A 14,287-nucleotide genomic window follows, 5' to 3' on the forward strand; every position below is an offset into this window, starting at 1 on the left:
GAGATAGTTGAGGCTGGGATTATTCTAACATTTAAGAAACAGTTAGACAGGTACAAGATAGGACAGGTTTGGAGGGATATAGACCAAGCGCAGGCAGGTGGGACTAAGTGTAGCTGGGGCACGTTGGCCATTGTGGGCAAGATGGGCCGAAGGGCCTGTTTCCACACTGTGACACTATGACTCTATGAATACCAAATATACAGTACGCTTGCTTGGAAGAGATGTAAGTGAGTCTCTGCCTTATCTGGAAGAGTTGAAAGACAGGCTTTACACCTTCTGTCGTTCATGGAATCACAGAATTATAGAAATGAATAGCACAGAAACTGGCAGCTATCGCCCACCTTGTCAATGCTGACTGTGAAGCTTATCCATGCTATTTTCATTTATTCGTATTAGGCTGTATCCCTCTATTCATTTCCTGTCTAAATGCCTTTTAAATGTTGGAATAGTACCTGCCTCCACTTCCTTCTCTGCAGCTCATTTCAAATATTCACCACCCTGTGTGTCATCCCCTCCGATCTCCTTTAACTTTCTCCCCTCTCAGCTTAAGCCTAGTTCTCAAATCTCTTGCCCCAGATAAAACATTCTGACTGTCTATCCTATCTATGCTCCTCATCATTTTGTTAACCCCAAAAAGGTCATCCCTCAGCCTCCTGCATTCCAGTGAGTACAAACTCAGCCTTATCCAATCTCCCTTTGCAACTGCAGACCTCTATTCCAAACAGCATCCAGGTTCATCTATTCTGCATCTCTCTATTGAAACAGATGGCATGAGAAACTGCCATAAGATAGGGCATTATTGGTGACGTTTAAAAGCCGGAGCAGGGAGTCACGATAACAATGTTATTATTTGGAGCGCTGAAAGGGGAGGGGAGGAAGATGTGGAACCTTACTGGAACAGTCTGAAATTGTGAAGGATGATCCATTGAGTCAGCAGAAGCAGAATGTTTGAGTATTTTTAAGATAAAGGTAGATATATTTTTGGTAAGTATGGTGGAATATTATAATGGGTTGTCAGAGCAAATTTATGGTTAAAATTAGATCAGCCCCGATCTTTGCAAATATTGAGGGACTGTGGTTTACTTCTTCACTTAATCTGTGCATTAATATATATGTAACCAGTGAAATAAAAATTATTGTATTTAAAAGGATAAATCTAATTTAGCTGAGAAACTTCCAAAGATATCCTAATATAATACTTTAAACTACACATAATACTTTAAATATTGGGTGGCAGGGTGGCGCAGCAATAGAATTGCTTGCTGCCTTACAGTGCCAAAGACACGGGTTCGATCCTGACTACAGGTGCTGTCTGTACGGAGTGTGTAGGTTCTGCCCGTGACCTGCGTGGATTTTCCCCAGGAGCTCCTGTTTCGTCCCACGCTCCAAAGACAAACAAGTTTGTAGGTTAATTGGCTTCAGTAAAATTATAAAATTGTCCCTAGTGCGGATAGGATAAAACTGATTGATTGATTCATGTGCAGGGATCGCTGGTCGGCGTAGACTCGGTAGGCCGATAGGCCTGTTTCCACCCTGTATCTCTAAAATGAAAAAAACTAAATTTAAAATTGGTCATCGTGGTACTTCTTGCATTTCAGATAGAATCCCTACCTCCGTCCTTCATTTTGAACTTTCCATTGCAAGGCTTATTCAATGAATATGAGTAAAATGCAGAACTATTCAAACTGCTTCCATCAGTATCTTTTAATTGCCAGATTTAATACCTTCGCTGTGTATATATCCCACCCCAATGCCCAGTTATTGATCGTTTTGCTCATGGCAATCATAAACACATGTGTTGGTATAATATAAATGTAATTTTATTGCAGATAAGGTACCTTATTTACATGCTGCCACAAACCATAAAAGAAATCTATCAAATATTCCCTGGTGGAGTCCAGAGCTTGTCAGTAGATATAACGAACACAGAATACAGTTTACAGGATACAGCCTCACTCACTATACAACTTAGTACAGTCCAAATGCTAAAGGTCAGAGGTTTAGCAAGATGTCAGTCCTACCAGTCATATTGCATGCAGAAACACAGATGCAAATATATGAGGTTACAGATTTGATCTTTTTAGGTGCTAAATACTGCAGAGTTAAAGATTGTTGAAGTTTATGATTCCATGGATAATGCATTCTTGTTTAAAGCCATTTCACCTATAAACAAATTTGCAGAAATAAGTTTTTTTTTCTAAAGTGCAAACACAAGATTGTCATGTAACACAGCTGATCTTCATATTCTGGAATCAGGGGCTCAGAAGGAATCAGCGGATAGAAAGTAAGATGAAGTTGATTCTATGTGACTAAGCTAGGTAGGACTATGAGTTCCACCATTAACAGTGGCTATGTTCACGAGGAATGATCTTGGGGGGGGGGGGGGGGGGGGGGGGGGGGGGGGGGGGGGGAGGGGGCAAGAAACCACGGGAAATTACTGATTCATATTAAAAAAATTTAAAGAGCTGTTAATATCAAACTATGATTCCCAGGGAGTATATCAGAATTTATGAATACTAATTAAAACAAAGGGCTTGCAATATAGATCACATTGAAGATAATAGTGTTCCCAGAAAAGGTAATGGCTTGAGGGCCAGGTCTAAGCTCACTATTGTTATGTTGTTCAGTAACAAACAGAAAGAAAGTAGCTCCCATTAGTTATCCTAGTTGCTTCAGCTTGGTGTAACAGTACATAACCATTGCATAAATTAGAGTGGTTTTGCCACACAGGTGTTGTCTAAATACTACAGCATTCCAGAATGCATGGGCACCTGACAAAATATGTTCTTGTTGGATTGGATGCTGATGAAAGAAAATTGAGGAAATGAAGACCATTGTACCAATTCTTAACTTCAATCCTGCTTTCACTGTTTCTATGTGTCCTTTTAATAAAATTCAATGATATGGGATTCTTAGTTTGATGATATGAAAACTGTCACTGTTCAGGAGCCAGTTGATCAGATTTATTGTCACACATCTTTCTGATCATCAAAATCCCAAGGGCAGATTGAGGCCAGTTTTGACGTGTCCACATCTACGTCACGTGAATTTTTATTGTCCTTAATTGTGACTGCGCTTCCTCCTGTGGCATGTTGAGGGGAACTGCCCTCCCCCATATCCCAAGGACACACGTCGGCACGTTTGCTTTTCTCCTTTCCTTCCTCATTGTCGCTTGCGTTTTTGCCCTTTCCGGTTGCAGAGCCAGGGGTTATTTTGACTTCCCTGGGACATCTTTCAGCCACAGGCAATTTGTCCACTGTTATTTCTGGCATTTTATCTTTTGTGTCCTTTTCCTTGTATTTACCTTTCATTCTCACTTTCTCTTCTTTTTTCTCTTTTGCTTTCTCTGGTTCCTTGCCTCTTCCGACGGAAACCAAGGTTTTGACAGATATCCCAAACCCTTTCACGGTTGACTTCTTCTGGGGAATGCTGCTTAATAATAAGGCTGAGGCGGTGGATGCTGAGCTTTTCTCGGACTCTGGTGACTCTGATGGTTCGAACTCCCAAGGACAAACATTCGCTCTATTAATAGAAAGTTGCTGCTGGCTGCCGCTTGATGTTAAGAACTCTGGCATGGGCCCTTTCTCCTGTTCATCTCCCAAGGCGTCTCCTTTCTTGTCCTCCCCTTTCACATACTGACTTTTCTCTGAGGCATCGCTCGCCATTTCACTGAAGTCCCAGGGGCAAACTTCAATAACCTTGCCGACATTGTTTGTGTGGATATCTTTTTCAATGGAAATATTTTCAGGCTGGTGAGTTACAGATTTCCTACCTTCTTCCAGGGTTGATTGTGGCTCCTCAAGGTCCCAGTGACACACTTCAGCTCTCTCAGTGTTACCTTGTGACGTCTGATTTGATTTGGTAATATTCTCCACCTTCTTGTGTTTGTTGGCGTTCACATTGGGATGGGAGCTGTGAATATTTTGGGATTCCACTGGTGCAATAGACACATGCTTTTGAACTCTTGATTCTGAAGGAGTAGCAGGCTGATCTTGGAGTTCCCATGGACAGACCTCAGCTCTGTCAAATTCATCGCTCAGTAAAGGGTTTGTTGCATCGGGACTCCCTATAGATTGACTGTCAGGAGGTTGTTTCATAATTCCAGCTTTTGGGGCTCTTTTTGATTCCTCAGTTGTCAGAGAGTGGCTCAAGGAATTTTTTGGTTGGGCTGTTCCCATTTCATTGTTATCCATTGAGGCATGGCCTTTGTTGGTGTTTTTACTTCTCTGCTGAACTTTAATTGCCCTTGTGTGCTCCTCCATGCTCTGCGCCTTGCCTGTTATTCCCAAGGTCTTTTCCTTTGCGCTGGCCATGACACTGAGAGATTTCTGTAACATGGCTGTTCTTCGGTGCAAGGGTTTCTTATCTGAGCTTAAGTTATGTGCGCTGGCAGACTTGCAGACGAGAGGGACCGATTCTGTGGAAAGATCATCCGCCTTTTTGACCAACTTCTGCCCCATTAGGGAATCAAGCAGTCCAGCTTCTGTGCTGGAAACATCTATTCTGTCTGCGTCAGAGATGCTCGAATCTTCACCTTGGTCTCTCATGTGGTCATAGCTGCTGAGAGATTTCTGCAACAGCAATGCTTTATTTTTCATGGAGTCTTCTTTGGCTTTCAGACTAGACCCAGTGGGATCAAATGGGTTCCTCCTACCAATGCTGATGCTGTTTCTGGCCAAAGCAGGGTCCATGTGCTCCTTGTCGTCCCGGCTGCACTGCCTGCTCACTGTCTCTGGGATCTCAGTGATCCGCCTCATTATCGATCGCCCCAAGCCTTTCTTGGAGCTTCTCTTCTTTTGCAGGTGGGGGTTGTTGGTTGTCATCTTTTTCCTTTTGTAGATCTCTAGCTGCGCATACAGTTTCTTCAGCTCATCCTGCGAAAAGAAAAATTATGAAATATGAGAATAAAATGCACTAAATACCACGTACCGTACAGTTCTGGATCAGCGCAATATTTTACATCTCGTTCCAGAAAACTGTAGCTGTCACGCACAAATGAAACCAATGACAAATTGAAGTAATCAATAATTTTACTCGTTAATTCAAATTACACTGACGAAGTGGTGCAGTATTGACTTAACCTTTGTTTACTCCCGCAACGCGACTTCTCCAGCCCGTGTCACGGGGTTGGAACGACCCGGAGCGGGGCCGTACATCACCTGGCGCGGCTTCATGGCCCTGGGACTCACCATCGCCCGTGGGGGTTCCAACCTTGTACTTTCAGACCGGGAGCGGGGCCGTAAATCGCCCCGCGCGGCCTAAAATGGCCGTGGGACTTATCATCGCCCGCCTGGGGCTTGGACATCGGGAGATAAATTGAGAGCAGGGGAGAGAAAAGACTTTGCCTTCCATCACAGTGGGTTCACTGTGATGGATGTTTGTGTGAATTTAATTGTGTGTATGTCTGTAGGAAATTGTCTTTGTTTGTATGGCTGTGTAAACAAAATTTTGTTTGAGTCTCACTGGGGCTCAAATGACAATAAATTTGTATTGTATTATATTGTATTGTACTTACATTACCAGCCTTTCTCAAGGAATCATAGAATTCTATTTCTACATCTTGAAAAGTGGCCCTTTGGCCTATTGAATCTGCCATCAAGCAACCATTTACTGATCCTACACTAATTGTACTTTATTCTCCCCACATTCCTATCATCCACCGCCAGAATCTACAACTCACCTACAAACGAGGGGCAAACCACAGTGGCCAATTAACCCACTGAACTACCCTTCTTTTGTATGTGGGAGGAAACCAGATCGTGCAGTAGAAATTCACATCATCACAGGGAGAAAGTGCAAACTCCACACAGAGAGCAGTGAAGGTCAGGATAGAACCCCGGATACTGGAGCTCTGCCAGCTACACCACCGCACCCTCTCCTATGCATTTCACTCAGCTTCTTGGAAAAATGTAACATTTTCATTAAAACATATTCACAGGCCACTGCCATGGTCATCAGGGCTGGCTGGGAGGGGGAATTGTGAGCAGGAAAAATGAGGTCTGATGTGGGCTGGGGTGTGGTGGGGTCACAGGGGCTATATGAGTGTCGGGGTGGTGGCAGTTGTGTTTTTACTGGATGACTTGATGGCCCAGTGAAATGCCTCTCTGTCTCTTGACCATAAGGATTGTGTGGAGATACCGCACCTTCTTTAAGCTGCCAGATCTCTCGGGGCTTTAGAAACCTAGCTGTCAGTGGTTAAAATCAGTTGAATTTTAATGCCCAATTACAATTACAATCTACCTTTGTCTTCCTATTTAACATGACACTAATTCCCACAAAGGAGTTTGAAAAAGGGTCCCAACTAGAAACATCGCCTATCCACATTCTCCTGAGATGCTGCCTGATCCGCTGAGATACTCCAGCACTCAGTTTCTTCCCTCAAAAGGTAATACTACAGTCTTTCTATATTCATTGATCAGCAGATCAAATTATAAGCTTCATCATTCATCTAAGGGAGAAGATGCTGCCTGACCTGCTGAGTTACTTCAGTATTTTGTGTCTATGCACAAGACCAACTCTAAACTGGGGCTTTGCTGTTCAGGCAGAAATTATCCTATCCTTTAACAATTCTTGTCACTTGATCACTCAAGCTTCTTTGTCTATGGTGCAAAAATTGTCAAACACGTGGAAATGTTTCTATGTTTCTATGTTTCTAAATGTCACAGCATACTTTGGTCCACTTACCATGTCACACCACTACCATCAATGTCACTTCACCAGCTAATTGAATTCCATACCCACTTTAAAATCAAACAAGCGCATCCTAATGTTTGCAGGGTGAATGAAATCCCAATTATGAAGGGAACTTTGACGGGTAAAGTTAAGGAATTTTACCCTGATATCATCAGGATCCAGGCTGTGCTCACTCCAGGCCGAGGTAATGCTGCTGTTCAAGTAGGACCCTGATCGGCCCATGTCCAACTCATCTTCGTAGGCCTCTGTTGCTATGTCATCCCTGGGGTTGATGCCCGCTTGAAGAAACTAGGGGAGAAATGAAAGGATCACAATTGGATGGCATCAAACTATCACAGCTGAGACCTAAATGTAGACCCTTTACCACATTGCATTTTCCAACCAGTTTTATTAGGGTCCAGCCTTCAATACCCAGAACACCTGCAGGCTTCAATCTATGAACTATAATTCATTTTTTTGTCATAGGACTACAAACAGCAAAGATATATTTTTGGATTGGTAAAGTAGATAAGATAATTACATGCTCGCTTCAGGTCACAAATGTTAACAAATACCACTGAGCCCCACTTGCCTGAACTGATCTATATACTTCCAAACCTTTCCTATTCATGTGCCTGTCTAATTGTGCCACCTCAATCATGTCCACTGGCAGTTTGGTCCTTATAGGTGTCATTATGTGAAAACGTTGTCCCTCAGGTCCCTCTCACTCTTAACCTATGCCCTCTAGTTTGACTCATAGTCATGGAGTCAGATAGAGTAACACGGAAGTAGGCCTATTAGCCTAACTCGCCCATGCCGACCAAGATGCTACATTTACACCTGTGCCACCTGCCCACATTTAGCCCAGATCTCTCTAAATATTTCCTATCCATGAACTTGTCCAAATGTCCTTTAAATGTTATTACAGTACCTCCCTCAACTACCTCCTCTGGCAGCTGGTTCCATATACCCACTACCCACACCCCTCTCACGTTAAACCCTGGTTCTTGATTCCCCCACTCTGGGTAATAGACTGTGTATTTACCCAATCTATTCCCCTCATGAACATATACATCTCCATATGATCACCTCTCATCCTCCTGAGCTCCAAGGAAATATAGTCCTAGCTTGCTCAACCTCTCCCAATAGCTTAGGCTCACGAGTCCTGCAACATTCTCGTAAATCTTCTCTGCACCCTTAACAACATCTTCCTATAACAGGGTGACCAAACCGAACACAATTCTCCATATGCTGCATCACCAATGTCTTACTGTAACATAACATCCCAACTTCTATACTCAATACCCTGACTGATGAAGGCCAATATACCGAAAGTCTTCTTTACCACCCTATCTACTGGTATCACCACTTTCAAGGAACCATGTTACTGCATCAACGGCGATTCCAATGCTCTACAAGGGTCCCCAGGATCCTGCCATTCACGGCGAAAGTCTCGCTGCTGATATGACCTGCCAAAGTGCAACACGACACACTCACTTATCTGCACTCAGCATATATTAACCATTCCTCAGGGTCCTTGCGCAATTGCACGATCCTGGACTCTAATTTCTGCTGCGTGATCTTCACCGCTTGTCCACGTTCGATTTTCCCTGCTGCAGTTCCTGCTTAAACAACTCTGGTCCAGTTGGCTAGCTCACCATGGATCCCATGCACATCCAGATCTTCCAGAGCAGCCTATCTATGTGGAAACTGATCAATTGGCTTGCCAACGTCTTACCTACTTTGTGGAAACTCTGCCCCTCCACCATATCTATGCAGGGCAAATGATATAATCAAAGACAGGTCATCCATCAGCCTTCTATCCTGTTCGAAAGGTCTGCTCTCTGGGAAGGCATTATAACTCAAATCTTCCAAATCCAGGACAAATAGACTTGTATTTTAGTTTTCCTGAGAATTATAACATACTTCCTATTGTCTAAGTCAAGAACTGCACATACGTCTCAGTTTGCCCACACCCACGTATTGTCATGCTTAGGTTTCTATATGTATTTTACAACCACCTTTAGAACCCTGTGCACCTATCCCCCCCCCCCCCCCCCTGCCCTGGTGTTTTGTTTAAATTCTGTCTCTTGTTTTTTGTGCTAAATTATATGCCATTCCTCCCAGTACCCCAGCTGGTCAGATCCCACTGTAGATTTTAGATGACAATCCTTGGCTATTATAACACCAATTTAGTGTCAACCACATTACATAACGATTGGTGATATCTCTGTAGCAATGGAACCCCTAGGAGAGTGCTACACCTGCGAAAACTTGGAAGATTTCTTGCCAAAGAATCAGACGTCTCACACTTACTTAGGCAGGGAAAATAATATTAACCATTCCTCAGCCCACTTGCGCAATTGATCGATCTTTCAGTAATTTCTGATCGTCATCTTCACCTTTGTCTACCTTTGGACATGATTTTCCAGCATCTGCAGTTCCTTCTTAAACAAACTCTCTGTCCAGTTGGCTAGCTCTAACTGGATCCCATGCATTTCCAATCTTCCAGAGCATGTGGCACTGATCAATTGGCTTCCAAAGTCTAACCTACTTTGCCAAGGGACGTAAGGCCCATTCGTGGCTGACAATGGACGTACAAATGATATATAAAACTATAAGAGAAGAAGTACAACCTAGCAATCCTCCAGCAGAAAGCAAGAGGACTGGGTAATGTTTCAAAAGCAACTCAAATAATTCCAGAAAAGTAATATCCTTGTATTTGATACGAAGGTAAGCTTTCCAGATAAATTACAAAGCAGGATTGTAAGGAGCTTCTTTAGGTATGTGAATTTGGATAAACGTATTGTCAGCTTAGGTTTCTCAATTGTACAACCACCTTTAGGACCCAACTATTGTGTAAGTCCTGCCTGGCTTGTTTTACCTAAATGCAGCATCTTGCATTAATCTGAATTAAACTCTATCTGCCATTCCTCGGCCCATTTCCCCAGTTGGTCAAGATCCCATTGAGATTTTAGATAACCTCCTTCACTATTATATCACCAATTTTAGTGGTCAAAAACAGGAAATAGACTATTGGTGAAATCTCTGTAGCAATGGGAAAGGGGGAGATGCAGCGAGACCTGAGTGTCATGGTACACCAGTCATTGAAGGTAGTCATGCAGGTGCAGCAGGCAGTAAAGAAAGCGAATGGTATGTTAACTTTCATTGCAAAAGGATTTGAGTATAGGAGCAGGGAGGTTCTACTGCAGTTGTACAGTGTCTTGGTGAGAATAAAGGGGAGTATTGGGTACAAGTTTTGGTCTCCAAAGTTGACTGGAAAGATTGCCCTAGGGAGTGCAGAGACGGGAACAACAATTCCTGGGATTTCTGGGAATAATACAGAAAGGTGCAGGATTGGTTTTTCATTCTCTAGAATTTAGAAGATTGAGAGGGATCTTAAGGGGCGGGCCGTTCTTGAGGGGTTGGACAGGCTAGATGCAGGAAGATTGTTCCCGATGTTGGGGAAGTCCAGGACAAGGGGTCACAGCTTAAGGATAAGGGGGTAATCCTTTAAAACCGAGATGAGAAGACCTATCTTCACATAGAGAGTGGTGAATCTCTGGAATTCTCTGCCTCAGAGGGTAGTTGAGGCCAGTTCATTGGCTATATTAAAGAGGTAGTGAGATGTGGCCCTTGTGGCTAAGGGGATCAAGGGTATGGAGAGAAAGCAGGTACAGGGTATTGAGTTGGATGATCAGCCATGAACATATTGAATGGCGGTGCAGGCTCGAAGGGCCGAATGGCCTACTCCTGCACCTAATTTCTATGTTTCTATGTTTCTATGTTTCCTGATATAGTAGTGGCCAGAGGATCTGGGGTGACGGAGGAACTGGAGGAAATCCACATTAGGCAGGAAATGGTGTTGGGCAGACTGATGGGACTGAAGGCTGATAAATCCCCAGGGCCTGATGGTCTGCATCCCAGGATACTTAATGAAGTGGCTCTAGAAATCATGGATGCATTGGTGATAATTTTCCAATGTTCTGTTGACTCAGGATTAGTTCCTGTGGATCAGAGGGTAGCAAATGTTATCCCACTTTTTAAGAAAGGCAGGAGATAGAAAACAGGGAAGTATAGACCAGTAGGCTTGACATCGGTGGTGGGGAAGATGCTGTAGTCAATTATAAAAGATGAAATAGCCGCACATTTGGATAGCAGTGACAGGTTCGCTCCGAGTCAGCATGGATTTACGAAGGGGAAATCATGCTTGACTAATCTTCTGGAATTTTTTGAGGATGTAACTAGGAAAATGGACAAGGGAGTGCACTACAGTGGATGTAATGTACCTGGACTTTCAGAAAGCATTTGATAAGGTGCCACATAGGAGATTAGTGAACAAAATTAGGGCACATGGTATTGGGGGTAGAGTGCTGATATAGATAGAAAATTGGTTGGCAGACAAGAAACAAAGAGTAGGGATTAACGGGTCCCTTTCAGAATGGTAGGCAGTGACTAGTGGAGTAGCACAAGGTTCGGTGCTCGGACTGCAGCTAATTACAATATACGTCAATTATTTGGATGAAGGGATTCAAAGTACAATTAGCAAATTTGCAGATGACACAAAGCTGGTTGGCAGTGTGAACTGTGAGGAGGATGCTATGAGAATGCACGATGACTTGGACAGGTTGGGGGAGTGGGCAGATGCATGGCAGATGAAGTTTAATGTGGATAAATGTGAGGTTATCCACTTAGGTATCAAAAACAGGAAGGCAGATTATTATCTAAATGGCGTCAAGTTGGGAAAAGGGGAAGTACAACGGGATCTGGGGGTCCTTGTTCATCAGTCTATGAAAGTAAGCATGCAGGTACAGCAGGCAGTGAAGAAAGCGAATGGCATGTTGGCCTTTATAACATGAGGAGTCGAGTACAGTATCAAAGAGGTCCTTCTGCAGTTATATAGGGCCCTTGTGAAACCACACCTGGAGTATTGTGTGCAGTTTTGGTCCCCTAATTTGAGGAAGGCCATTCTTGCTAATGAGAGAGTGCAGCGTAGGTTTACAAGGTTAAATCCCGGGATGGCGGGACTGTCACATGCTGAGAGAATGGAGCGGCTGGACTTGTACACTCTGGAGTTTAGAACGATGAGAGGGAATCTTATTGAAACATATAAGATTGTTAAGGGTTTGGACATGCTAGAGGCAGGAAACATGTTACCGATGTTGGGGGAGTCCAGAACCAGGGGCCACAGTTTAAGAATAAAGAGTAAGCCATTTAGAATGGAGACGAGGAAGCACTTGTTCTCACAGAGAGTTGTGAGTCTGTGGAATTCTCTTCCTCAGAGGGCGGTGGAGGCCGGTTCTCTGGATGCTTTCAAGAGAGAGCTAGATAGAGCTCTTAAAGATAGTGGAGTCAGGAAATATGGGGAGAAGGCAGGAACGGGGTATTGATTGGGGATGATCAGCCATGCTCACATTGAATGGCGGTGCTGGCTCGAAGTCCTACTCCTGCACCTATTGTCTATTGGAACAGAAAAACTTTGTGGACCATCGCCTGTGTCAGTTCTCCTTACACTGAGTTACTACAGGTCCTCATTGTACGCTGCCTTGTGCCCACTGACCTTGATGCCATGAGAACGTAAGAAATAGGGGAGGGAGCAGGTCTTTTGAACCTTCAAACTTGCTCCACCACTCACCATAATCATGGTTGATCTTCCACCTCAATGCCATTTCCCTGCACTATCCCTATCTTCCTTGATTTCTTTAATATCCAGAAATCCATTGATCTTTCTTTCGAATGAACTCAACAAATGATCCTCCACATCCCTCTGTGGTTGAGATTTCCAAAGATTCGTCAGGTTTTGAACGCAGAAATTCCTACTCATCTCAGCACTCTATGACCTTTAAAAAAGATTTCACCCCTGATTCTGGACTTTCCTGCACTCAGCACAAAATAAATTGTGTTTCAATAGATTAATTTCAAGATTTTTGGTCTCTTCTCATTCTTTGAAATACCGTAGAATATAGTCCCAATCTATTCAATCTCATGTGGCAAACCCGCATCCCTAGAATCAGTCAAGTGAATCATTAGTCACTCTGTAGAAAGTACCTTGGCTGTGAGGAAAGCAAAACTGTTCACCATTCTCAAAATTGTCTCACAAAGGGCCAATATAATTGCAGGAAGAAATCTTTTTATTGCTGTGCTTCAATCTCTCATAATAAATCATTTTCCCTGACATCAAGTTGAAGACAACCTCAGATATTAAAATTAGGCCTGACAGTTCAAATTGTCTCATCCTCGTGAGATTTCAGACCTCTGGATGTGCAGATGTTCCAAGCCAAATCATACAACAGTCAATGCAACATTTCTGCAGTCTGGACCCTGTTGCATTATTCATCAAAATGATGTAAATCAACAAGTAACATTGAATTCAACAATTTTCGATAACCAGCCTTGCCACGTTGTATCGGAACTGGTCCTTCATCAAAACAGTAACTTGCTGAGAGAGGAAGCAAATGAGATAAATGTTTCAAAGGTTCAATGGTTGTACAGTGAAATAAATGTTTTGCATATGGCTCCGCAAGACTATCCCCGTACATAAGCATAATCGTCCCGGTTAGTACAGAATGGACAGAACAGCCCACTGACTCCATCTGTGTGAAAGTTTGCAAGGTAACAATTTACAACATCAATATACAGTAGCATCACAGCTTCAACAATATGCTTGTGGAGGCAAAAGGGATTGCAAATGCTGGAATCTGGAGCCAATAAAGAGAGAGCTTTGGAGGAACTCAAAGGGTCAGAGCATCTGCAGAGGGAAATAGATGGTCTATGTTAGAGATGTCAGAGGCATCAGAGCAAGGTGCATCTGGTGGAGAAGAAATAGTGTCAGTCGGGGCGGTATGTGTATTTCTTTGTACGTATATTCTGTGTAAGTGTATCCTGGTTTTATGCAAGGTTGATATTTGTGGCGTTACGAGTTTAATGATGGGCCAGGGTAAGTGGAAGATATGATGCGAATGTTTAGCATTTGTTCGAGTGAATTAATTGTCTATAATTTCCTTTATTTAGATACTGGTAGCATAGGTGGTGAGAGCGGATATTGAGGGGGGTCAACTAACTGTTGAGTCTTCCTGAGGCATCGTGGGCCTAGCTCAACAAAACACCATTGAAGGGAGGTGCCCACTTGATAACCCCAATTATATACTTGCATGTACATGATTCATTTTTTTAATGTGCTTGTTAACATGTAGGTCCCTGATTATTGCATATGGAGTTAGTTGCTGTCCTTAGCATAAGTTGGTATAATCAGTTTGGTTTTCTTGGATGAGCGCTTATCCTGGTGTTATAGTAGGTATGCTACTATACTTACCTTCAGCGGCGCTGCAATTCTGCCACTAGCCGTGAGCGATTTTGGCGCCTTTGACGGAGGGGGTGGGTTAAAACGTGTTTTTTTCCTACCTTGTCTTGGATTATATTTGGTTGGAGTGCAAGCTTTTGTTGAAGAATCGTTCCGACGGGCGTTCTGTGTATTTTTTTTTTTAATCGCCCGACAAGTTCAGCATTGGAGTAATTTTAAAATCAGCTTCTAAAGCCGTCAACGACGACAACTGGGACGGATTTCAGGTACAGGACAGGTAAAAGAAAGCTGTTTATTTTATGTATACAAGTGGTC

The 14,287-nt window shown here is 43.2% G+C and overlaps 1 protein-coding gene across 1 annotated transcript in view; it reads right to left on the bottom strand.

The window, feature by feature from the left end:
• Positions 1-2,410: 2,410 nt before the first annotated feature.
• gpr158a (G protein-coupled receptor 158a) overlaps positions 2,411-14,287 on the bottom strand; it is a 672,698-nt gene continuing 660,821 nt past the window's right edge. The window contains exons 10-11 of the mRNA XM_055652257.1: positions 6,835-6,981; positions 2,411-4,874 (exon numbers count right to left, since the gene is read on the bottom strand). Of these exons, the coding sequence (XP_055508232.1) occupies positions 2,970-4,874; positions 6,835-6,981 (2,052 nt within the window). The 3' untranslated portion in view covers positions 2,411-2,969. The remainder of the gene's footprint in view (positions 4,875-6,834; positions 6,982-14,287) is intronic.

The sequence above is a fragment of the Leucoraja erinacea genome, chromosome 2 (genome assembly GCF_028641065.1).
Source record: "Leucoraja erinacea ecotype New England chromosome 2, Leri_hhj_1, whole genome shotgun sequence".
Classification (NCBI taxonomy): Eukaryota; Metazoa; Chordata; class Chondrichthyes; order Rajiformes; family Rajidae; genus Leucoraja; species Leucoraja erinaceus.